We start from the raw sequence: 26,584 nt of genomic DNA, 5'->3' as shown, positions 1-26,584 counted from the left end.
TTCTTTGTTTCTTCTCTGTTTCCACTGCAGCACAAAGACCCCCAAGCAGGCAGTGTTTGCAGGCAGCATGCAGCTGCTGGCTAGCATCAAGCTGTGCACAGGGAGAGTTCTCACCAACCACCCCCATTATGAGGATAAAGACCTGCGTGAGAGAACTAGACAGGTACTACAGGCATCACTCTAACATGAACAGAGGCTCAGGGTGTAGATGATGATGTCAAAAGTCTGTGAACATGAGTAAACCAGCCACCCATGTAAAGAAATTACTTTTAACTCAAAACCCAAATCCATTTGCAGGTACATCCCAGTTTAATTCTTTGATTATTAGTATTTAATTATTTGATTTTAATGCTAAATGGTAAAAGATGTGCGGTTCCAAAGATAGATGACAAAGTAGTGTGTAACCGCATCATCTGTATAAAAAATCATGTGTTTTCAATTGAGATGAGATGAGATGAGATGAGAACAACTTTATTAATCCCGAAGGAAATTGTTGTGCCAGAGTTTCAAGTAAAAAACATAACAGTAATAGATAATAGTAGAAAGGAGGAAGAATAAGAAATATAATGAACTATGAATTGTCTTAACTGTTAGCAGTAACTACAAAGATTGAAGATTCCCTGTGGCTGAGGGAAGAGGAATTAAAAAGTCTGATAGCCGCAGGTAGGAAAGACCTCTTGTGTCGTTCAGTGGAGCTCTTTGGTGGTATCAGTCTACGACTGAAAGAGCTCCGACAGGACATCAACGTGGCATGCAGGGGGTGATGAATGTTGTCCATGATGCTGTGGAGCTTCCTCATCATCCTCCTCTCTGAAACCTGCACAACAGACTCCAGCTTTACTCCCAGGACAGACCCAGCTCTCCTGATGAGCTTGTTGAGTCTGTTGGTGTCAGCTGTCTTGAGCCTGCTGCCCCAGCACACAACAGCGTAGAAGATGGCACTGGACACCACCGAGTGGTGTCCAATTGAACAGATTGCTAATATATTTACTCTAAAAAGAAAAGTAAATGAATTACAGAAAGACAAAGAAGAAAAGCATTACGTAATGATTCAATGTCATACATCTAGGCTCCTAATCGGGTCAAGTTGTATGACATGACAATTATTATGTCAACCGCACCATGTACTAGAAGGTGTTGAAGAAGTTAATTGGTAACCTGCGGTGGGCCAGGATAAAAATTAAGCAAAGTAAGTCTAGGAGTATTTCAATCAGAAAAGGGAAGGTTGTAGATAGGTTCGTTAGAACTGAAAACAAACTTGTTATGAACTATGTGGTGCAGTGGTACTTATAATGGTTTGATGCAAGTCTTATTGATAATGGACAATTTTGGGAGTAGAGGCCGGAAATTTTCCTTGGCATTTCCAGCATAGATGGGTCAGGGCTCCCAGGAAAGTTGTGGTGTTTGCTGTTTGGGTCATTGCCTCGGTTAATGAGGCCATTGACCATGTATGAGGTGTCCCTGTCAAAGGTAGAAAAGCGAGACAGAATGATTAATTCATCTATTGGGAAATGGCATGGAGTCCCATGCTGCCTCAGCAGCAGTAGCCTTGGCAGCAGATGTAGAGTGACAAAGTTGGAGGGCTCAGTTGGGGCCTGTAGAGTTGGGCGGTTGTGGTTTTGTGGAAAAGTTTCAGTCGGACATTCATGGTTAGAGCTTGAAATTTGCAGTCAGCAACATGTCTCTGGCAGTAGAACGAGCAAATGAGTGGTTGTGGTTAAGGGGGAAGCATGGTATCTGGGGAATTAGTTAAGGTGGGATTGTTTTCTTGTAGATCCTATACGTGGCATGGAGGGCATGTTTCTCGGACACTGGATTTTACTGTAAAGCTTTCTTGGGGTGTTTTGGGCCGACCTTCATGAAACATCGGTGAAAGAAGGTGGTGGAAGAATCCATCAAGGGAAGAAGAGGTGCTTGCTGTTGGGAACACAGGGGCTTGGCATTGATGAATATCAATATCAATAGTATATTAATTTAGTCAAGTGAAATCCAGCGGCAGGAAGTAACCCATAGCTCACAGGACATCAACACCCCTGATGCTGAGGCAGATCCCAGCACCAAGGCAGAGAGTAAAGCCTCAGAGGATGAAGAGGAAGGAACTGCTTGTTTGCTGGGGGACGTGAAGGAATGATTGGTGGTGCTAAGAAGAGCAGAGAATATTAATGAAAATAAGAAAAGCAAAGAGCGAGCTAGAACAGCATTTTATAAGGACCCATTTAGGTTTGTGGAGTTGTTTACAAAGGAGAAGTATGGTACTCTTATGGTGCAGAAGCTTGTGGAGTATTTGGAGGAGCTGCACAAAGATAGGAAAAGGCTAAGAGAAATGGCACTCCCCCAAATATTCCACCTATTAGTGAAATAGATAGTCAGTGTGATGATAGCCAACCAAGGTGGAGGGAGATTCAGGAAATAATGCAGGCGAGGACATCGTCAGCCCTGGGACATAGTGGAGTGCCCTACCAACTGTATGAGTGCGCCAGATGTATTGAGGTTTCTGTGTAAGTTGACAAAAGTACTGTACTGAGACATACAAAGACATGCTCAGAAGGTAGTTATATTGAGATAAGTTATATTTTGATCTACCTGCATATATTGGAAATATTCTCGTTGATGAAATTCAGCATGTTAAAATACAGATACTTTTACTTGTGATCACTGTCAGCTGTCATCTGAATATTTTCCTGACACAATCAGTGTTGCAACGGCTTATGTTAATGGGAGAGTTGTTTTGAGACACTAGGTTGAATGGGGCTGTTGCATTAATGGGGTTGTTGTTATGGGGAGGAAAAGTACAGCATCTCGGGACTTGACGGAGTAAAAATAAGAGTATGTAAGGCAAACAAAGGAGAGGAACCTGTTTGATCAAATGTACTGAAGCTCAGTCTTGAACAAACCCTCCTCTGTGTGTGTGTTTGTGTGTGCACATGCAGGTATACCAGGTTTACGCTCGCCGCTCCCCAGAGGAAGTTTGTGACATCCTGACGGCTGTCGGTGCTGACTATGTGGTTCTGGAGAACAGCATCTGCTATGAGCGCCGGCACAAGCGAGGCTGCCGACTGCGTGACCTGCTGGACTTGGCCAATGGGCATGTGGGTTGACTCACTGTTGTCTGGATTGTCTTTTCTTCCATCCCTCTTTGTGTGACCCTCTGTACCTGACATGGTCAGCCAACATGATAGATGTCTGGATTGGCAAACCAACCGAGATTATCATTGCAGGGGAGGGATGAAACACTTGCTATGCTTCTTAGTTGTAGTACATTTATAGCAGTATTTATGTATTTTTATCAGTTTCTCCCCATTGCTTCATTAAATTCCTACCTTGTTTTTGTCACTCGTTTCCTTAATTTACTCATCCTCTATTAGATGGTTTTCTCTTTTACCAAGTTTTTAACAGAATTTGTTACTTTCACTGGCATTCTTAATGTCTTTTGTACTCCCGGTTTCATTCTTACCTTATGTTTTCCTTCAATTCATTCTCTTTGCCCTCTGTTATTTTGTTTCCTTACGCGAATTTGTCCTCCTTTTATTCTTTTTCTTGTGTTCTCCTTTCTCCTATGTTTTTTTTTTTTCATTTCCCAAAAACTGAAACATTTAATTTTAAGTATTGTTTTTTTGTTTAATTTGCAAGTAGAAAATTAGCTAAGCATAGAATCCTTAACTCTAAAGCAGCAGTTATGGCCTTAACATACTCTGCAAGAAGTATTGTCCGTTCCCAGAACCACAAAAAACAAAATAGCTGGATTTTGTTCTCACAGCCCTGGTTTGGAAGTTCTTGCAGCTTATTCTTCTTCACAGATCTTCTGGGTACAACATTTTCATGAGTTGTGTCAGAGAGCAATTTTGTGATTAGACTGTAATGTTGAAGTGGGCGTGGTTCATATTGAAAAGCAGAAGTGTTATCATTCATCCTTCTACAGTGATGGACTGTTTTGAGGGTGAAAGTGTGAAAGGATGAAGTATGCTTATTAAGGCACATAAAGACATCCAAATAATGCAGCCTCAGGGTGGCAGCACTGGCCCAAATGAAAGTTAGTCACAGCAAGACAGAATGTATGTGTGTGAATGAGAGGAACTCGGGTGGAACGGTGAGGCCACAGGGAGCGGAGATCAAGAAGTTGGAGGTTTTCAGGCACTTAGGGTCAACAGTCCAGAGCAACGGAGAGTGTGGAAAAGAGGTGAAGAGACAGGTCCAAGCAGGTTGGAATGGGTAGAGAAAAGTGTCAGGGGTACTCTGTGATAGAAGACTATCGGCCAGAATAAAAGGAAAGGTGTACAAGACAGTGTTGAGACCACTGATGCTGTATGGCCTAGAAACAGTTACAATGACGAAAAGACAGGAGCCAGGACTAGAGGTTGCAGAGATGAAGATGTTGAGGTTCTCTTTGGGAGTGACTAGGATGGATAGGATCAGGAATGAGTCTATCCTGGAGTATCATGTTAGATGTTTTTGAGAGAAGCTCAGATAAGCTAGACTGACATGGCTCTGTCATATACAGAGGAAGGATAGTGAATATATTGTTAGACAGATACTGGAATTGGAGCTGCCAGGTAGGAGGTGTTAAGGAAGACCAAAGACAAAATTTATGGATGTAGTTTGAGAAGCTATGAAGGCAGTTGGAGAGGGAAGGATACAGAGACTAGGGTTAGATGGAGAACGTTGATTCACTGTGGCGACCCCTGAAGGGAAAAGCTGAAAGGATAAGAAGATTTCTCTGTCCTCTTATTTCTATATTTATTTTGGTGTATAGTGCGGCTGGGGAACGTGCAGGAGGAAGGAGACTGGGTATTTGCACCCCTCATGTGTGCTGTGGTGTATAGGAGTGTGGCTCCTGCTTGCTGAGTAGTGAATAGCCGTTGTGAATAGGCCCCTGCTTGGTGTGTAGTGAGACGTCCCTTGCGAGTTGGCTCCTGTTGCTGTGAAGTGAATGACACTTGCCTGGCTTTGATTTATGTGAGGTGAATTCGCAAAAAGGTTACTTATTTATTGTTGGGGTGTAGTCCTGGCGACCCCCGAAGGGAAAAGCCGAAAGAAGAAGAAAGACATTCAAATGGCTAGTACTTCTTGGAAAGCAGTAGTATAATATAATATACTCTAAAGTACAATATGTCATGGCCAGAAAGAACTTAAATCATTCTCATTGTTTCGGCAGCAAAAACAAATTTCTTGCTTCTTATGGAGTAGAAATGGCCTTTAATTAACAATCTCAGTAAGGGTCTACTTTCTGCCACTTTCTGCTGTTAATATATTTTCCCCGGCTACATGTCTGTGTATTACCTACTACAGTGATGCTGGGATAAATGTAAAAGGAACTCACACCGATGTTTTTATTCTGTTTATAAGATAAGGATGAGATGAGAACAACTTTATTATATATAAGGGCATTCCCACTGTGTCTTCTCAGCTCATGGATGGCCCAGGGGACAACGATCCAGACCTTGTCGCATCCTCTCACCCTAGATTCTGTGAGGCGGTTAAGACAGACATGGCAGCCTACAGCAACCTCTTCACCAGGACATTTCACAACAAGACCTTCCATGTTTATCGTCTTAAGAAGAAACGCAAGAAAACCGCCAAGAGCTCATAGAAGCCCAAAGGAAATGGGAAGATGCAGGACGGCAAGAGCAACTTTGTCTGAAGCAAGAAGTGAGAGAGTCTGCAAAGAGAACGAAAGAGTTAAAATATCCGTCAACCCTAGCTGTGATCCTGGTCATTATTATTTCAGCACAATGGTGTTGGAGCAGCGGGCTTGTTCAAGTTCGGGAGGCAACAAGGTCTTAGTTAGCAGTGCATGGAGGCACCTGGGAGGTCTTGCTTTGTGTTGTACAACACCATTGGTATGTTTTTGTACCAAACAAAGAGAATGTTATTCGACTGAACAGCCAGAGTAACTTCTAATGATTCAGGTTGTTTTGAAGTAGTCCATATCATTCGACAGCAGAACAGAAGTATCCAGCTTGTTAGATATCTTCCCTGAGAAATGTTGTGAATTCAGCACAGGCTTCGATGAGGGATTGGGGGATTGAAATATTTTAACCAAGGCAGATCCAGCATGAATTCTGCTCATCAAATATAAGCGATTTACTTCACTTATCAGATGTCTGAACGTTGTAAAGGGTCATTCTTTAGTACATCTAAACATCACATTTAGTTCATTATGAAGATCAAAAAAGTGTTCAAAGAAATGTAAAAATTTCAAGGCCGGCAAAGTAGTGGAAAAGGTGAAAGACCTCTTAAAGGATAGGCATCATGAGGTGAGTCACAAATCAAACTTGAAAAATGCCAAACTTTGTTCTTTGTTTATTTTATAGCTTTTGCTACATTTGCAGTTCAGATGGGCTGAAATTCATCGACATCATGATAAGCTATCACATTTTCGGACAAAATATTAATAAAATACCAAGATTATTTTGATAACCAAGAACTTGGCCAAAAAGAAAATGTTTTAGGGCAAAAGCAAAGGGCATCACTAGTTTCTATTTACAGCTTACATTTTATATGCTTTTTTTCACTGATTTCAGGAAAGCAACAGTAAGACAACAGTGAGAGCTTTTCAATTTAAAACCGCAGCAGTTCAGTGTTATGTCATTTTAAAATGCTGTCTGTGAAGAATACTGATTTTGAAACTGAAAGTTTCTTTGACAGGTATTTGGACTAAGATCAACAAAATTTCAATACAATCACATTACGTAGAAATATAAAAAGATGGTGATTGGAATACTCTCGAGAATACATTTGTCTTGGGTAAAGTTCTTAAGTGAATAAAGAAAATGAGAAACAGTAGTTTTCACAAAATTAAATTGTCCTTTATCTTGCTCACAGACGAAAGAAATTATGAACAGAAGCGAATTAAGCAAAACGTAATAAGGTAGGAAGAAAGTTTTAATATTATTGTAGAGGTTTTTATGATTGTGATATTTCAAGAAATATGTTGACAGTGAGTATGAATCCAAAACAGAACTTGTTTTCTGTGACTTAAATCATAGTGTAAAGTTTTTTAATCGCACAGATAAATACAGTCATCAGAAAGAGCTAATTTCCTGTTGTCAGGATTTATCTCATGTGCCAAAAAATTAAGTTCTTTTCCATTTGTGAAAACTCTTGGCCATAGGATGCTCTGCTGACATTTTCCTGTCAATAGAACAGCATATGCATGATGTTGACCGTATACTCAAAATCAATGATCCTTTTTTTTCCACTGCTGCCCCGATACTGTGGACTGTGTACATAATCATTGTTCTGTGTTTATTTGATAGTAGTTTGAGTCCACTGCCATTTTGACCATTTTCGTTCTGGGGATTTGTCTGTTACACTTGTTAAGTTTTAACCTAAAGTTAATTCTTGTAATTGGAAATGTATTTTGTTGAAATTTTGAATGAAAATGTTCACCCACTTCCAAGGCAACTCCATCATCTGATGTTCACTAAAGATTGCAATTAGATTCAGAATTAAGATTGTGTATTAAACTTTGCTCCTAATGTCTTGCTCATTTACCCCTGGCAGGTTTTGCTTTTTAAAAAAAATGTATTAATCTCTTTATCAATTTATTTTTAGGTTTGACTTGCATATATTTTATATTAGCATTAAGTGACACAAAAGTAGCGAATTTGTCTGCTGCACTGAAATGGGACAAAGACTAGCTCAAACAAAAGCTATTAGTGAGTCACAAAACTGTTTGTAACCAGAGCAACTCATTAGCAGCAGATGGGGTAACATGATTTGTTTGGTGATTCACAGATCGGGTTTTGCTGATTAGCTGAGTTTAGTGCTAGTAGTTACTTAATGTAAACAGCTAAACATTCCCTAATAAGAACAACTAAACAGAGGTGGAATTAAGATATCTTAAGACAAGAAACCTCACATGTGTCATATTTGCTGTATTGCAAAACTTTGGAGCAAAGTATATCGTTACAATACATTACATTACATTTGGCAGATGCTTTTATCCAAAGCAACAATTTCCTTTTCTGTTTTGGCTCCTGCAGTGAGTTAGAAGACTTGTACTCATGCATAATTGGGTTATGTGTGAGTTCTTTCAGTGTGGACCTACACATTGTGCAGCTTTACATTCATGCTCTACATTATCAGCAAGCATTAACAAATTAGTCATTGACAAACATATTACATTACAATTGGACATTACAATAATATTCATTAAGCTAAATCACAAAAGCTTATTAAGTGCATTAGCATGTCATGAAGAGCAGGAGTGCGTAAGCAGAATACTGGGTATCAACAAATATTGGTATAAATAAAATAGACATTTAAAAGATAGATACATTTTGTATTCTTGTAACTGAAGTAATTTTCAGGTAATTTTCATAATTTTTGCTTATATTTTTGACATTTTAAAGTAACTGTATTTTACATGTGAATTATTCATTGAATGCCTTTCTTGTATTTTTTTCCCCACTGACATTTTTTCCTCTCTTGTTAGAACACATTTAGAACAACTTTATTTAACAATTTCCTTCGGGATGAATAAAGTTGTTCTTATTCTTATTCTTATTCTTATTCTTATATTTGGCCACCACAATAAGGAATATAATGAACAGTGTGTACTTTTTTCTCTGCTAGACAGTTTACTTCTGTTTTTAACATGACTGCTTTGGGGATGGAACATGTGTTACCAGCCAAATTCAAGACAGCATTGTTTTCTTCCAAGATGTTCTTGGTGGCTCTTCGCCTCTGCAGTCGACAAATTACTAGGAGTCCAAGGGCATGGTGAACGGATCTACCTGCAAAGCCCCTGCAGCCCACCTCAATAGACTCGCAGTGGGCATTCCCTCCATTCCTCCGGCACTCAGCCACAAGTTCTGGGTATTTCGCTCTTTTCCTCTCTTGGGCTTCCTCCATTCTGTCCACCCAGGGAACTGTTAACTTGAGGAGCACCACCTGCCTGCTGGAAGTTGACATCAACCCTATGTCTGGACGGAGTGTCATGGCTGCAATGTTGTCCGGTAAACGCAGCTGCCTCCCGAGAATTTCCAGTCCCTTGCTGTTGAAAGCAGGCCCCCTTGTGTCTTCTTGGAGGGTTAAGGTTTCTCCCCTGCTCAGACAACGGCAATCGCTCTCTTGGTTGGCTGTTTTCCCTTGCTGATGTTGATGGTGGTGCAGATCATGTCTGCTATTGCTGGCAGGACCTGGTCGTGGCACTTGCGGTACCTCCCATCTCCCAAGGCCTTTGAGCAACAGCTGTTCTAATGATCCCTTCCTCTGACAGAGTTGGCACTGGGGTGCATCTTTCAGGCCCCAGGTGAACAGGTCAGTGGGGCTTGGGAGGACATCATACACCAATTGTACAAGGAACATGAAATGATGTTGTTCCGCCCTCCACAGATCAGTCCAGGTGATCTTGCACCTCGTGACTTGCTCCCACTTGGTCCAGGCCCCCTGCTTGCACTTACCGTTCACTCTCGTGAAGCGAGCAAGCCTCCTCCACTTCTGCTCGAACCTCATTTCAGCGTGCGCCTCTTCTTTCCTTTGATCTTGCTGTAGCAAGACTTAGGGCTGCTGCCCAGCCCTGCCCGACCTGTGGTCACGGTACCCACTAAGGTACTGTGCAGCAGCTTTGCCTCGGCTCTTTCCATGGTGTCCTGGGCTCGCCACTTTCTACCTGTGCGAACCTCCACACCTGCTGAGAATACTTTCCCATCAGAGGAGTCTCTGTAGAGCAGGACTTCTCTGGCACGTGTGACCTTGACCTCTCCTGTGACACTGCTGAAAGGTAGCTGGAGCTACCCGTGTCCCGTGTCAAAAGAGAGCAATACTGTTCAGACTACGCGGCAGGCCTAGCCACTTGCGCGGGTACTGGTTGATCTTCCTCTCTGTTCTCCACGGTCGTAACTGGGATTTCATACATCAGCAGTGGCCACAGGAGACGAGGCAGGATGCTGTGCTGATAGATCCAGGCCATGAATTTCCCTAGCAGTCCAGAGTTGTCAACCGCAGAAAGCCACTGGTTGAGATAGGCGCTGGCTGTTGGGCTTGCAGCAGTGTCCTCTGGATTGCTGGTGAAGAGCTTTCCAAGGCTCTTTACTGGTCTCTCTGACATGGATGGAATAGTGGCGTCACCCAGGCTGAATCAGAAGCAACCCGTCACCTTTCCCTTCCTCAAGACCAGGGACCTGGACTTTTCGGGCTTGAAGCTCATTCTTGCCCAAGTGATGAGTTGATCCAGACCTTGCAGGAGCCATCAGCATCCAGGCACCGATGTTGTGGTTACCGTGAGATCATCCATGAATGCTCTGATGGGTGGCTGTCGGGTACCAGACCTAGACAGTGGGCCTCGGCACTCTGCTTCTGCAGACATCACCAGCATATTCATGGCAAGGGCGAACAGGGACACCGAGATTGTGCAGCTGGTGACAATGCCTTTCTCCAGACGGTGCCAATTTGATGTAGATGCCCCAGAGGACACCTTCAGACTAAAATTGTCGTAATAGTCAAGGATGAGAATGTGCACCTTTTCTGGGACATGATATTTGCTCAGGGATAATTCCACCATCTTATGTGGAATCAACCCCTAATCATTGGCAAAGTCCAGCCAAAGTACTGCTATATCACCCCTGGTCTCTCTTGCTTCACAAATCAGCTGGGTCACTATGCCAGTGTTCTCAATACACCCTGGGACTCCTGCGACTCCTCCCCTCTGCAAAGAAGTGTCGATGTAGGCATTTTTCGGCAGAAATCTCATGAGGTGGTTAGAAACGATCTTGAAGAAGGCCTTGCACTCTACTCTGAGAAGGGAGATTTATCAGAACTATTCGATGTCTTTCTCATTCTCCTCATTGGGAATCAATGCGTACTTCCACTGCTGGGTTACCTTCCCTCTTATCCAGATCACTTTAAAGATCTTCCACAGGCGCTCCAGCAGGCGGGGGCACTGTTTGAAGACCTTGAAGGGAACTCTGCTTTGGCCTGGTGCAGGTGCCACCCTGGAAGCTCTGATGACCTCTCTGACTTCCTTCAGGGTGGATGCATTGATGTCAAACAGGGTGAGGGGTTCAGGTGGGCATACAAGGACTTCACAGTGGCCGAGGTCTTGGTCTCTCATGCTATTGCTGTATGTATTTCTTATGTGACCGTTGAAGTCTTCCTTCGAACATGAAAGCTGACCACTGCGTCTCTCTCCCAGCAGCTTCCTTGTAAATCCAAAAGGGTTTGCAATGAAGGCACTGCGCTTGCTGTAAATGGAATTCTGCTGTAAAAAAGGAAATATTCAATGCTATTACTGTTGAGCATAGTCACTGGTCAGACACCTCTCTTTTTATGCATATTTGTAAATTAAGATATCCATATATTAATATATATCTTTACTTGTAAATGCGTATTTCACTCATGTGACATTTGTCTTTTCCACTGTACAAACAACTCACTGCTGCCATTAAACTGAACTGCCATATAACTGCACTAATGCACCACTGTACCTCCAAAATGCACTCACTATCCAACTTCACTTTTTGGCATAGCTGTACAATTAGATATCTATTTATTTACATACTTGAAAATGCGTATTTCACTTCTTTGACATTTTTCTCTTGAACATACAAACCACTGATTTAATTAAAAATAATCGGTTTAACCGCACTGCCATAAAACTGCTGCCCTGCCATGTAACTGCTGCTGTTCACTGTTTTAAATAGGTACTTTACATAAACTTGCGCCTTACCAACTTGCACTTTAATGTGTTTAATATCTGCATATTATAGAGATGATGCCTATGCAAAAAAAATGATCTGTGCACACCTGTGCATACAGAATACAGTCTTTCAAGGTTCAATTCTAAGTCAAACCGCATTGACATGTGGTCTAGGATACATTCTGTCACCTAAGGATACTTGATCACCCAGATGTACTGGAAGTATGTTCTCATTGAGATGCCAACAGCCCCATTTTGTCCTTACAATGTAATCTGAAAGAGATCTGCAACTGCAAAGTAGTGGTAGGTTGTATAGCTGGACAGCGCAGGATCGAGCTTTGTTTCCTGAATCTGGTGACAAGAAAGATGAAAAGGACAGGTGACTGGTAGGAGACTACTTTACGTGCTGTGTAGAAGGAAAGTTAAGTTAGTTAAGGAGACTTGGTGGTGGTATGAGAAAATATAGGAGTATATACAGAGAAACTGGCTTGCGAAGATGACAAGGGGCACTGATGGGACTGAAGAGAGGAGACAGGAGTACAGGCAAATGCAACGCAAGATAGAGGTAGAGTTGGAAAAAGGCCAAACAAAGGGTGTATGATGACTTGCATGTCAGGTTGGAAAGTAAGGAGGGGACAGAATTGCAGTAACTATAGTGAATTATAGTTGATTAGCCATACAATGACATTGTGGGACAGAACAATGAAAACCAGTCTGAATGCAGAAGTCAGCATATGTGGGCATCACTGTTGTTTCATGCCTAGAAAAAGTCCTATAGATACAGTTTTTGCTTTAAGAATGCTGGTAGAGAATTACAGAGAAGGTCAGAGGGAGCTGCATTGTGCCTTTGTGAATCTAGAAGAAGCATATGACAGGGTGCCAAAAGAGAAACTGTGGTACCGTATGAAGAATACTGGAGGGGCTGAGTAGTATGTTATACTGGTGCATGACATGTATGAAAGCATATACTGTATCTTCCTGGTGTCAAAAAATGTGTCAGTTATATTCAGAACCACCTCATAGGTCATTAGAACTGAGGAAGGCTCTTTGATGAGGAGTGAAGTGAAGAAAATTCAAGTCCAGTTGCCAAGACAAGAAGATTTTGACAAGAATTCTCCATGACCTGGATGACTGAAAACCTCCACAGACATGACTGAATATTATTTTCAGCTGTATGGTTTTACCTCGCTTATTTAATTGGTTTAATTTTGTGAAAGTCCATAGGAGATTCAAGATGAAACTGCTTAATCTCTGTTCAAGTAGTAAAAAGATGATCTATATGCAAGTAAAGCTAGAGTAAAAGCAAGAGGAATCACCTGTAGGTTCTATAGGGCCACAGACTGGATTTGTTGAGGAAAAAAGGCTGAGTCTACTTCCAGGTTTGCTGTAGGGTTGTGATTTTATTGGAAGGTCTAGAACATGTTGAGTCTACAGATACAGAGGGGGTCGAGGATCAGAGATGGACCGAGACAGACAACACTCACACACTGATGAGACTGATGAGACTTGCGTGACCGACCCAGAGTGAAGGGCCAGAGAACAGATAAACCCAGTCCCAGGGGTGGTAACAGACAGTTAACTGGCAACAACTGGCAGGGGTGTTTCTGGATATTTTCAATCTGTCCCTGCAACTGTCCACAGTCCCTGACTGCCTCATCTCCTCAAGAATTGTGGCTGTGCCGAAGAGATCAGCTGTCACCTGCCCCAATGATTACCGTCCTGTCACCCAAACACCAGTAATCATGAAGGGCTTCAAGAGGACCCTTTTCAAACATACTCAGTATGCTATACCTGCTGGCTGGACAGCCTACAGTTTGCCTCCAGGGAGAACTGCTCCACAGAAGATGCTGTCTCACTAGCACTTCAAACGGCTCTGTCCCCGCCTACAACGCCCCAACACCTGTGTCAGGATCCTGTTTGTGGACCTCAGCTCAGTCATCAACACCATCCTCACAGACAGGTTGGCCCTGAAGGTATGCAACCTAGGTCTGACTGCCTCCCTGTGTTTGTGGATCTACAACTTCTTCTCCAACCAGCCTCAGGTGGTGAGGTTGGAGAACTTCACCGTCTTCACACACGACAGTCTTGCCATTCACCCCAAACACAACATCATCATCAAGTTTGCAGATGACACAACCGTGGTCTCATATCAGACAACGATGAGATCCACTACAGAGAAGAGGACCAGCACCTAACTCAGTGGTGCATTAACAATAAGCTCATCCTCAACACAAGCAAGATCAGGAAGATTGTTGTGAATTACAGTAGGTCCAGGAGAATGGCACATGCTCCCCTCCACATAAATGCGAATACAGTGGAGCGGGTTGACAACTTCAGGATCCTAGGCATCCACATCTCATCGGACCTGACCTGGACAGCTAACACCTCACACCTCGTGAAGAGAGCCCAGCAACAAATCTTCTTCCTCAGGAAGCTGAAGTGAGCTGGGCTATCCTCTCAGCTGCTCATTAACTTCTACAGATCAACAATTGAAAGAATCCCCTGTCTCAGTGCTACAGTGTGGTATGGTTGCTGCATGGCACGAGACAGAAAGGAGCTGGCCAGGGTGGTGAGAACACCACAGGGTACTGTTGGCTGTCTTCTCCTGGATCTGGGCTCTATCTTCTCCCGGATCTGGGCTCTATCTACAATGTCCAGATGCATAAGTAGGCCAGGAACATTGCAATGGATGCCATCCAACAGACACGAGACCTTAGCCTAAGATCAAGGCACTCCCCATCTGGGTCTGCATGGGCAGGGGGTCGGCAATGTTAGCAAAATCCTGGGCAAACCGTTGGTAGTCAGAAACCAGGCCCAAGTAGCTCTGCAACTCACCAATGTTTTGGGGAACAGGCCAGTTCCTCATGGCTGCTATCATTGCTTGGTAAGTGGTTACTCCAGCTGCACTCACCCCGTGGCCCAAAAAAAGATGTCTCTGGTGGAATACGATGCACTTCTTTGGGTTAGGCAAAGGCTGGCCCGACAAATGGCCAGGAAAACATCCTTAAGGTTGTCCAAGGCCCCCTGACACTCTGCAGAGTGGACCAGGAGGTCAGCCAAGTAGCCCACACACCAACTCAGAGGAATATCGCTCAGGACCCTCTCCATGAGGCGGTCAAAGATGACTGGTGCATTGCAAAGACCAAAGGGCAACACCCTGAACTGCCACAGTTCTTGGCCTATGGAAAATGCAGTCTTGGGGCGTGCCCGTGACGCTAACGCCACTTGCCAGAAAAACACTCCTGAGGGCAAAGGAGCCAAACCACCTAGACCCCGCGATGTAGTCCAGAATGTCGTCCACCCATGGCAGAGGATAGGAATCCTTGCGGGCGACTTCGTTCAGCAAGTTTTAATCCACACAAAAAAGCCAGAATTCATCCTTTTTCCTGACAAGAACCACTGCCCCAGGGCTAGTTGAGGGCTTAATAATCCCAGCCTCCAAGATTTCCTTTATCTTTTGTTCAGCTGCAACCTGCAGATGGCCTGGACTTTCCAAAAAGTCCAGGCCGATGATACAGGGATCTTGAATTCTTGCTAGCCAAAGTTTGTGTTCTACACAGTGAGAGGCAACAGTCACTGGGCGGACCTTCCTTCCCAACATTTTAGTGCACTGACCTGTGGCAGTGGTGATGCTGTGGTGGGTGAATTTTTAGCCCTCACATTCCAGATCAGTAGAGCCGGGTGGGTATGTCCCACCCTGCTCGTTCACGAAGCCGGGAAATGGCGGAGCCAGCGCTCAGTAGCAGCTTTGGGCGGCAGTGGTCGCACACAGCTGTTGTTCATCAAGGACTCAAGGTCCGGGCTCAGGTTCCTGGTTGACTCTGAATCGCGTAAGAGCTTGATTCCACCGACAAGGGAGGACATGCGGGCCAGAAGCAGCAGACTGCTGTTGAGTGCTGTAAACGGGTCTGCCATAGACACATTCGGTTCATGGTCGTCGTCAGTTTGCTTTTGATGGCCGCCATTTTGAGAGGAAGTTTGTGATTGCCGCCATTATGACCCCCATTATAGGCAACGAATTTCTGTGCGCCAACGGCCTGTTAGTGGACGTCGCAAACCGCCGCCTTATTGACGCATTGTCTTTTGCCACCTATCCCTGCGAGCAGAGCGGTTTGGGCCACGTGCACACGCCAATTTTTTGGTTTCAGGGGATGTTTATCATCGGTTGTTGGCGGATTTTCCGTTGCTGAAGACGCCCACATTTTCCACCAGTTCATTAACACACAGAGTGGAGCATTTTATCCCCACTGCGGGGCCACCGGTTTTTGCACAGGCTAGGCACCTGGGCGCTGCCAAACAAGCGACTGCTCGGGAGGAGTTTGCTACCATGGAGCCTTTGGGGATTGTGAGGCGGTCTAACAGTCCGTGGGCCTCCCCACTTCACATGGTGCCCAAGGCCGCCGGGTCTTGGCGTCCGTGTGGCGACTATCGCAGGTTGAACAACGTGACCATGGGCGACCGTTACCCCATTCCCCACATCCAGCATTTCTCTGTGCGGTTGTCGGGCGCCACCATCTTTTCCAAGGTCGACCTAGTGCGTGGTTATCACCAGGTACCTGTACACACGGAGGATGTGCCCAAGACAGCAGTGATCACCCCGTTTGGTCTGTTTGAATTTCTTCGTATGCCCTTCGGGTTGAAGGGGGCCGCCAGACCTTTCAACGGCTCATGGACTCGGTGCTGCGTGATCTCTCGTTCGTTTTCGTTTACCTTGACGACATTCTGGTGGCCAGCCCGTCGGCCAATGTGCACCTAGAGCACCTAACTCAGGTTTTCCGCCGCTTAGCCAAGCATGGCCTAATTCAATGTGGTGTTTCAACGATGAAATAATGGCAGAGATGTAGAGGAGTTTGATTCTTTAATTTGAAACACCAACAAAATACAACTAGCCCTGCACGGGAGTCCTGATGAGTCTGCTGAAACGGTTGCGACATCCCCCGGGCACGACAACAGGAGGCGCCGGACGTTGGGTTTGTGGGAGCATTGCAGCAGGCTTGGACAGGGGGCGGCCCCGGCAGAGTACCTGGAAAAGGGACACATCCTCACCTGCCACCCTGTGTGCCAGTTTTAGCCGGTCTAGCGAGACGCGCTCCCTACGCCTGCCCATGTCTAAAACAAAACTCTTGGTGCCTGCCTCAAGCACCCGGAACGGCCCATCATATGGGGGTTGCAGTGGCGAGCAGTGAGCGTCATGCCTAACGAACACTAAACGAGCCAGCATCACCTCCGCTGGCACAAAAGACCGTGGAAAACAGTGGTGGGCCTGGCCCAGAAAATGCAAAACCAAGGGGTGCAAACGGTTTCAGAAGATACGTTGTACGTTAGCGGGCACTTCGACAGTAAAGTATTTAGCATAAACCCACACTGACCGTGTGTGTGGCTTATTAAATGCACTACGTGGCATAACATGGTGTCAGATGGTGATAGCTTTGAAAAGATAAAAAGAAGATGAGTTTCAGTGACAAAGCGACAAAGGAGAACGGCAGCATATGCAGTGGGACGAGAGCAGGGAAGATCTCAGCGAACACGGAGAAGTGGAGCCAGAGACAACGCGATCGTCGCAAGTTCAAAGAGATTCTGCAGTGGAAAGGATCGAAAGAAGACGAACAGTCATGGATGTAAAGCTAAGTCCACCCTCACCCATGCAGTTTAGTGGAAATCTCGCAGATAATTGGAAACGTTTCAAGCAGAGATTTGAAATATATCTAGCTGCTAGTGGAGCAGGGCACGGGGACGAGAAGTTGCAAGCTCAAATCCTGCTACACGTAATCGGGGAGGACATATTGGACATTTATAACAGTTTCCAAATTGCACCCGATGATCTGAAACTACCCACAGTGTTAAAGAAATTCGAAGAGTACTTTGTGCCTACCAAAAACATCACGTTTGAGAGATATAAGTTCTTTTCCTGTGACCAAAAGCCTGGCAATACTTTTGACCTGTATCTGGCAGAATTGTACACATTGAGCAAGACGTGCGAGTTCCGTGCACTAAGAGATTCACTAATAAAGGACCGCATAGTCTGTGGAATTGCTAACAATGGACTAAGAGAGGGATTGCCAAGAGAGAAAGATTTGAATTTGGACAGGGCAGTGGACTTGTGTAGGGCATCACAGGCCTCACGCGAGCAAGTCAAAGAACTGGCAAAAACTGAAATGGCGGTGCATGCAGTTAGAACCAAGGAGCAGCACAAGTAACGCCAAAATGAACAAAACAAAGACAAAATGCAGGAATGCAGTTGCAAGAAATGCGGAGGTAGTCACGCGCCGAGAGCATGCCCAGCTTATGGGAAAACGTGCAACAGCTGTGGGAAAAGGAACCATTATGCAAAACGCTGCAAGGGCGACACACAACCAAAAGTGCACAAAGTGGATGAGGAACCAAGCGAGTTTTTCGTTGATGTAGTGCAGGCATCCCATGCTGAAAGGAAAGAATGGATTCTCCCATTGACTGTAAATGAAACAATAATACCGTTTAAGTTGGATACTGAGGCACAAGTGAACTTGTTGTCATTCGCTGATCACAAAACACTGAAAATAAAAAGCAAAATTCATCCAGTGAAATTGAAAGTGACAGGCTACACCGGAGAGAGTGTGCCAGTTAAAGGCAGCTGCATAGCTACTTTCCAGCACAAAGGCCAGACATTAAAGGCACAGTTGCTGATTGTTGACTACAATGTGCAACCGATTCTGGGTCTGACTGCATGTGAGAAACTCAGTCTCGTAAAGAGAGTGTTAATAGTGGCGTCACAAGCGGCAGACAAGCAGATCTCAGAGTCAGTCAGTAGTGGTCAAGAGACTGTAATGACAGAGTTCAGGGATGTGTTCGAGGGACGAGGCTGCTTGCCTGGTGAACACAAAATACATGTGGACGAGACAGTCGCACCAGTAGTTCACGCATGCTGAAAAGTTCCGTTCGCACTGAGGGAAAAGCTGAAAGAAGAATTAGCAAGAATGGAAAAGCTGAACATTATACAGAAAATAAATGAACCGACAGATTGGGTGAGTTCCCTTGTCATTGTACAAAAGAAAAATGGTGCATTACGAATATGCCTGGATCCCAGAGATCTGAATAAAGCAGTCAAAAGAGAGCATTTCAAATTGCCTACCCGTGAGGAAATAATGTCTCAGTTTGCAGGAGCCAAGTGGTTCAGTAAACTCGATGCATCTTCGGGGTTCTGGCAGATGAAACTTGACAACGCTAGTTCAAGACTCTGTACATTCAACACACCAGAAGGAAGATACAGATTCCTCTGTCTTCCATATGGAACCCTGTCGGCTCCAGAGGTCTATCACAAGACAATCCACACCATATTCGAGTACATTCCAGGAGTCACAACCATGATGGATGACATCATAGTGTGGGGATCCACAAGAGACATGACACAAGGCTGCGACAAGTGCTTGAGCGTACCCAAAGTGTCAACCTGAAGCTCAACAAAGACAAATGTGAATTTGCAGTTCAGTCGCTGACCTTAATTGGAGATGTCGTGTCTGAGAAAGGGGTGAGTCCTGACCCAAGAAAGACATCAGCCATAGCCAACATGGAGAGGCCACAGAGCAAGGACGAGGGAAACAGCAGCTTCTTAGGCATGGTCACGTACCTCGCCAAGTTCATACCCCAGCTGTCAACCATTTCGGCTCCACTCAGGATGCTGCTGGAGCAGAAAAATGAGTGGATGTGGCTACAACAGCAGGAACAGTGTTTTCAGAACCTGAAAAGAATACTCACCTCAGAGCCTGTGCTTAGGTTCTATGATCCAGAACGAGAGACAAGAATCTCTGCTGATGCTTCTCAGTATGACTTAGGAGCCATCCTCCTACAGCTGCATGGGGAAACATGGCAGCCAGTGGCCTACGCGTCACCAGCACTGATGTCAATTATGCGCAAATTGAGAAGGAACTGCTGGCCACTACATATGCTTGTGAGCCTTTCCACCAATATGTGTATGGGGAGGCTGTGGAAGCAGAGACTGACCACAAACCTTTGGTCGCCATTATGTCCAAGCTGTTGACTGATTGTCCCCTGAGAATACAGCATATGCTAATACGACTGCAGAAATATGACATGAAATTGACATATACAGCAGGAAAATACATGGATGCAGCTGATACATTGTCACGGGCTGTTGACTAACATGAGAAACCAGACAACAAAAAATGTGCTGACATACAGGCCTATGTTGACATGATCATGACGTCACTTCCTGTATCAAGTGAAAGAACAGAACAACTCAAACAAGAAACTGAAAAGGACGCAACATTGAAAGAACTCAAGAGAATCATCAAACAGGGCTGGTCTGAGCAAAAAAGCGACTGTCCACAGCAAGTTCGGGACTACTGGACCTGCAAAACAGAGCTGTCAATGGTCGACAACATTGTTTTCAAGGGCAACAAGTTTGTCATCCCATCTTCAATGCGCAAAGTCAGGAAGATACATGAAGGGCACCTGGGGGAAGAAAAGTGTAAGCGCAGAGCCCGTGATGTCATGTATTGGCTGAGAACTAATCAAGACATTAGTCAGACCACAGCCGCATGTGAAGTGTGCTTGACATATCGATCCGAACAGCAGGCAGAGCCACTTATGACCTACCCAGTGCCAAATAGACCATTCTGCAGAGTTGGAGCGGATCTATTCGACTGCCATGGAAAGAGCCATATCGTGGCAACAGACAACTTCTCAAATTACCCAGAGGTCGCAACCTTACAAGCAACATCTAGCAAAGCGGTCATTGCGTTCCTGAAAACTGTATTTTCTAGACATGGAGTCCCATGTGAATTGGTATCGGATAATGGTCCACAATTTGCAAGCAGTGAGTTTGCTGAATTTGCAAAAATATGGGGATTTCAGCACATAACATCCAGCCCACATTATCCTAGGTCCAATGGCCTTGCAGAAAGTTCAGTCAAAGTAGTCAAAGGTCTCATGAAAAAAGCACATGATGGAAATGAGGACTTTCATCACAGTCTAATGATCTACAGGAGTGTGCCACTGCAAAACGGCTTGTCTCCATCCCAAATGCTTATGGGACGACGCCTGAGAACTTATCTGCCGATTCATGAGAATCTGTTGACACCTAAGGGAGCAAACAAAATCAAAATTGACAAAGAAAAAGACAAAGAGAAACAAAAACAGCAACATGACAAAAGAGCAAAGAAACTGAGGGAATTATGGCCAGGAGAACAAGTAAGGATCAGAGATCATGTGACCAGCATCTGGAATCTGCATGGTTCAGTGCAAAAAGAGGTGGCACCACGCTCTTATGAAGTTCAGACAGAGCATGGAGGGTCTCTCAGAAGAAACCATGTCGATCTCAAACCACAAATGTCAAGCCAGATGGTGGAACAGCCTGACGTGACACCGCAAGCTGGAGACAACACCCCGAAGCACACTGAGGAACCGGAAGAGTCAGCAACCATCCATAACTCTCCTGTGATGACACCGTGCAGGCCATAGCGAACGATTCGGCCTCCCAAGAGACTCATTGAAAGTTGCTGAACATTAAAGACTGCAAATGAAAAAAAAAAAAAGAAAGAAAAAGAGAGAAATGTTTTGTTTGAAATGTGAATGTTTGTTTATTACAGAACATTTCGACTAAAGTGTTGCAAAGGGCATAAGGACTTAGTCATAGTCAATATAGTCTTGTTAAAGTTAAAGTGGGTAGAAGTTGATCTTTCTTCTTAAAGGGGGAAGATGTGTTGTTATGTGTAGCTTTAAGATACTACATTACCCGTGATGCATTAAGTGAGAGGTTTCAGAAGATACGTTTTACGTTAGTGGGCACTTCGACAGTAAAGTATTAGCATAAACCCACGCTGAACGTGTGTGTGTCTTATTAAATGCACTACACGGCATAACACAGACCTCTCAGGGAAAAACTCCCCTGGTGCACGTAATGGCTGACCGAGTGTTAGGATTTTGTGTCATGATTATAATGCATTCTGAGGGAAGTCCTTATCAGGGCTTCTTCCAAACACACGGCTTTGATCGGGGCACGGTTTTACGATACCCTGCACCCAAAGTGCGCACATTCCAACAGTGTGTAAAACCAGGGGGTTTTGATCACGAAGGATAAACTGAGCCTGACCCTTTGGATCGGGGCCAGAATAGGGAAGTCGAACGATCCTCGTGGGGTGACATTCATTCTGGCCCGGGATGTCTCGTAAGTGAATTTTCCTGACTTTGAATAAACCATTCTCGCTTGATTAGTTCTAGGCCGTTGTGACATTTTTCCCTGAATGATAATCTGAACACACCGGGACAATGAAGTCCAGTCCGGTGAGGTCATCCTTAGGAGCGAAGCATAACCCTAGCAAGACCCACGGCAAACAGTCCATCCAAATGTCGCCTGAGAGTGCAGCCTGCAACGCTGCCTTCGGGGTCCCTGTACGACGCCTCCTGCTGTTGTGCCCGAGGGACGTCGGAGCCGTTTTGGCAGACTCAATAGGATTTCAGTGCGGGACTAGTTGTGTGTCCTGGGTCCCTTCTGGGTGTTCAGGGGAGGGCTGTTTGGCGGACACAAAGGAGCGTGGTCTCTCACCTCACGAGACTAACAGTTGGGGCGCGTGGTTAAGCTGGGTACATTGAGATGATCCCCTATGTTCAAGTTCCAGTTGTATTTTGTTGGTGTTTCAAATTAAAGAATCGAACTCCTCTAAGCGTCTGCCATTATTTCATTGTTGAAACACCACAGTATTTGTAGTTTCTCAATGCTGCCCAAAAATTATATTGTTACCGTCTTAATTTTTGTAATGCAGCCTCAGGGCAGCACTGGCCCGTGTCTCTCCAAGCCTACCTTTGGGGGGCACGGATCAGTGTCTCCCTGTGCCCGTCCCAAGCCCGGATAAATGCAGAGGATTGCGTCAGGAAGGGCATCCGGCATAAAACTTTTGCCAAAAAACAAATAAGCGAGTCAACCATTACTATATCATATCGGATCGGTCGTGGACCGGGTTAACAATGACCGCCATTGGTACTGATGACCTACATGGTACTAATGGAAATTGGGCTACTGTGGGTCGAAGACCAAGAACAAGAACAAGAACAAGAAGAAGAGGAGGAGTGTGTGTTCGGAAGCAGAGAGAGAGGAGGAAAGGAAAGAGTCTGGGACTGAGAGTAGGGACTTTGAACATTGGGACTATGACAGGAAAAGGTAGAGAGTTGGTCGACATGATGCAGAGAAGGAAGGTGGATATACTGTGTGTCCAGGAGACCAGGTGGAAAGGTAGTAAGGCTAGAAGCTTAGGAGCAGGCTTTAAGTTGTACTATTATGGTACTGACAAGAAGAGAAATGGAGTAGGAGTTATCTTGAAGGAGGAGTTTGTTAGGAACGTCCTAGAGGTGAAAAGAATGTCGGATAGACTTATGAGTCTGAAATTGGAAATTGAAGGTGTGATGCTCAATGTTGTTAGTGGCTATGCCCCGCAGGTGGGATGTGAATCTGAAGAGAAGGGGAAGTTCTGGAATGAGTTAGATGAAGTGATACAGAATATTCCCAGAAATGAGAGTGGTAATTGGTGCAGACTTCAATGGACATGTTGGTGAAGGCAATAGAGGGGATGAAGAAGTGATGGACAGATTTGGTATCCAGGATAGGAATGCAGAGGGACAGATGGTGGTAGATTTTGCAAAAAGGAAGGAGCTTAAAAGAGCGGAGGTAGGAGCACGCAGGTAGACTACATCTTGTATAGACGAGGTAACCTGAAAGAGATCAGTGACTGCAAAGTAGTTGTAGGTGAGAGTGTAGCCAGACAGCATAGGATGGTGGTTTGTAGGATGACTCTGATGACAAGGAAGATGAAGAGGACAAAGGCAGAGCAGAGAACAAAGTGGTGGAAGCTGAAAAGGGAGGAGTGTTGCATGGTTTTCAGGGAGGAGTTGAGAAGGGTCTGGGTGGTCAGGGTGAGCTTCCAGATGATTGGACAACTACAGCTAGTGTTATTAGGAAGACAGGTAGAAGAGTACTTGGTGTGTCATCTGAAAGGAAAGTAGATAAGGAGACTTGGTGGTGGAATGAGGAAGTGCCGGAGTATATACAGAGAAAGCGGTTAGCAAAGAAGAAGTGGGACACTGAGACGACTGAAGAGAACAGACAGGAGTTCAGGGAGATGCGGCAAATGTATTGACAGATGCTAAAAGAGTGATGGGAAGATGGAAAGAGTACTTTTAAGAGCTGATGAATGTGGAAAATGAAAGAGAGGCAAGGGTAGAAGAAGGGACTATTGTAGACCACAAAGTTGCACAAATTAGTAAAAGTGAAGTGAGGAAGGCATTGAAGAGGATGAAGAGTGGAAAAGCAGTTGGTACTGATGATAGACCTGTGGAGGTGTGGAATTGTCTAGGAGAGGCAGCAGTAGATTTTCTGACTAGATTATTCAACAGGATCTTAGAGAGTGAGAAGATGCCTGAAAAATGGACACAAAGTGTGATGGTGTCTATTTTTAGGAATAAAGGGGATGTGCAGAATTGCGGCAACTCTAGAGGGATAAAGTTGATGAGCCATACAATGAAGTTATGGGAAAGAGTGATGGAAACTAGACTGAGAGCAGAAGTCAGCATTTGTGAACAGCAGTATGGCTTCATGCCCAGGAAGAGTACTACAGATGCAGTATTTGCATTGGGAATGCTAATAGAAAAGTACAGAGAAGGCCAGAGGGAGCTGCATTGTGTTCTTGTAGACCTAGAAAAAGCATATGACAGGGTGCCAAGAGAGGAGCTCTGGTATTGTGTGAGGAAGTCTGGAGTGGCAGAGAAGTATGTTAGACTGGTGCAGGCCATGTATGTTAGCTGTGAGATAGTGGTTCCGTGGGCTGTAGGGGTATCAGAGAAGATCAAGGTGGAGGTGGGACTCCATCAGGGATCAGCTCTGAGCCCCTTCCTGTTTGCAATGGTGATGGATAGGCTGAAAGATTAGGTTAGACAGGAATCCCCATGGACCATGATGTTTGCAGATGACATTGTGATCTGTAGTGAGAGCAGACAACAGGTGGAGGAAAATCTAGAGAGGTGGAGGTATGCTCTGAAAAGGAGAGGAATGAAAGTTAGTTGCAGCAAGACAGAATATGTGTGTGTGAATGAGGGGAACTCGGGTGGAGCGGTGAGGCTACAGGGAGTGGAGATCACGAAGCTGGAGGATTTCAGGTACTTAGGGTCAACAGTCCAGAGCAACGGAGAGTGTGGAAAAGAGGTGAAGAGAGGGGTTCAAGCAGGTTGGAATGGGTAGAGAAAAGTGTCAGGGGTACTATGTGATAGAAGACTGTCAGCCAGAATAAAAGGAAAGGTGTACAAGACGGTGGTGAGACCAGTGATGATGTATGGACTAAAAACTGTTACAATGACGAAAATACAGCAGGCAGAACTAGAGGTTGCAGAGATGAGGATGTTGAGGTTCTCTTTGGGAGTGACCAGGATGGATAGGATCAGGAATGAGTCTATCAGAGGAACAGCACATGTTAGATCTTTTGGAGAGAAGGTCAGAGAAGCCAGACTGAGATGGTTTGGTCATGTACAGAGGATAGAGAATATATTCTATATATAATATATGCTGGAATTGGAGCTGCCAGGCAAGAGGTCTTGAGGAAGACAAAAGAGGGGATTTATGGACGTAGTGAGGGAGGATATGAAGGTAGTTGGTGTGAGAGAGGAGAATACAGAGAATAGGGTTAGATGGAGAAAGTTGACTCGCTGTGCGCCCCCTGACAGGAAAAGCCGGAAGAAGAAGAAGACCGTCTTAATTTTTGTGAAATGTTTTTTTGATAATACAGTATTTTCTATCTAACCATAAACATATGTAGTGCTTCTCTAACCCTGTTATGAGGCCAGCGCCCTGGGTCGATAATTATTCCCCTTTTTGTGGTAAAATGTATTTACCCCTTCTTCAAAGATCGCAAAAAAATAGAAAACAAATCGCCGAAGCACTTTACAAAAATAACTTGTGATTTATTAACAGAAATAAGAATACGTCAGAAGAAAAAATAAAAATGGAATTATGAACCTTTGTATAACACTCTAAATTGTGGGCCCACACCTACACACCAGCTGGTGCTCATATAGAAAAATTAAAGAAAAATAACCCCCCAGTTGCAGGCCTGATCAACGCTGGAGAACGTGGGAGCCAAAAAAACGTACAGGCCCTTTACTTTGGTTGGTAGGAGAAAAATAAGAGGCGAGTTCTCCCTCTTTGAGCAGAGCCAGTCGGCAAAATGAAGCGAAGTACTCACGCTTGGAGAAGAATCAATGTCTGCGTTCTTTATTTCAACTCTTGACAGTGTAGACTGGAGGAGTCGGCTGAGGCGGGCAGGCGGGAAGGGCTGGTCGCTGTTTCCCTCGTGGCCAGGGGAGCTACCAGGCTTTTCCTGGTCACCGGGAGTGCCATCTGGGCTGGTGCGGGAAACCTTTATCCGTCGTTGCCAGAGGAGCTACCAGGCTTTTCCTGGTCGCCTGAAGCGCTATCTGGGCTGCCGTGGATTGTCGTCCGCGGTTAGCGATCCAGTTAGCTTGGCCAGCTAACTAACACGACGGCAAAGTCTTTTTTTTTTTTTTTGCGTCGTCACAGTTTTTTTTTTCTTTGCCGTGCCGCAGTCCAGTCACTGTAGCAGGTAAAGTGCTTGACCGCTCGGCACTTTACATCAAGAAGGACCTGAACTTTTTCAGTCCAGGAAGTCCTGCAGGCGCAGCTGCTGCAGAGCCACATGTGCAGCTCCCCTGCTCCTCCTCATCTCTCCCTCGCACCCAAACCTGGTTGCAGCTCACCCTGCCTTACTCCCGCTCCCCAGCCAACTGGAAACAGAAAAACTGACAAGACGATTCAAAGCCAAATCACAAGAAGCAAAAGAAACACTAAATTTCCCAGGGGTTACACATAAATAAGGATAGAATTAGCACATGCCTTTAGTTGTTCCCTATTGAGAAAAATTTCAAACTTTGTCTTTACTGTGTCCTGGG

General features: G+C 44.8%; 1 protein-coding gene and 1 pseudogene across 12 annotated transcripts in view; one reads left to right on the top strand and one right to left on the bottom strand.

Annotated features, from left to right (window-relative positions):
- dpy19l3 (dpy-19 like C-mannosyltransferase 3) overlaps positions 1–11,674 on the top strand; it is a 52,929-nt gene extending 41,255 nt beyond the window's left edge. For 11 of the 12 annotated variants that reach the window (XM_086143660.1, XM_086143665.1, XM_086143661.1 and 8 more), the window contains 3 exons: positions 31–163; positions 2,931–3,089; positions 5,405–11,674. In XM_086143660.1, the coding sequence (XP_085999786.1) occupies positions 31–163; positions 2,931–3,089; positions 5,405–5,587 (475 nt within the window). In that variant the 3' untranslated portion in view covers positions 5,588–11,674. The remainder of the gene's footprint in view (positions 1–30; positions 164–2,930; positions 3,090–5,404) is intronic. The other variant, XM_086143666.1, reaches the window with a different exon arrangement.
- On the bottom strand, positions 8,518–11,387 carry LOC147235565 (uncharacterized; annotated as a pseudogene).
- Positions 11,675–26,584: the final 14,910 nt, after the last annotated feature.

Source organism: Fistularia commersonii, chromosome 3, assembly GCF_037954325.1.
Source record: "Fistularia commersonii isolate RoL2024-O1a breed Wild chromosome 3, RoL_Fcom_v1.0, whole genome shotgun sequence".
Lineage (NCBI taxonomy): Eukaryota > Metazoa > Chordata > Actinopteri > Syngnathiformes > Fistulariidae > Fistularia > Fistularia commersonii.
Note: the sequence above shows the minus strand (reverse complement) of the source record. Positions and strands in the feature narration are given on the sequence as shown.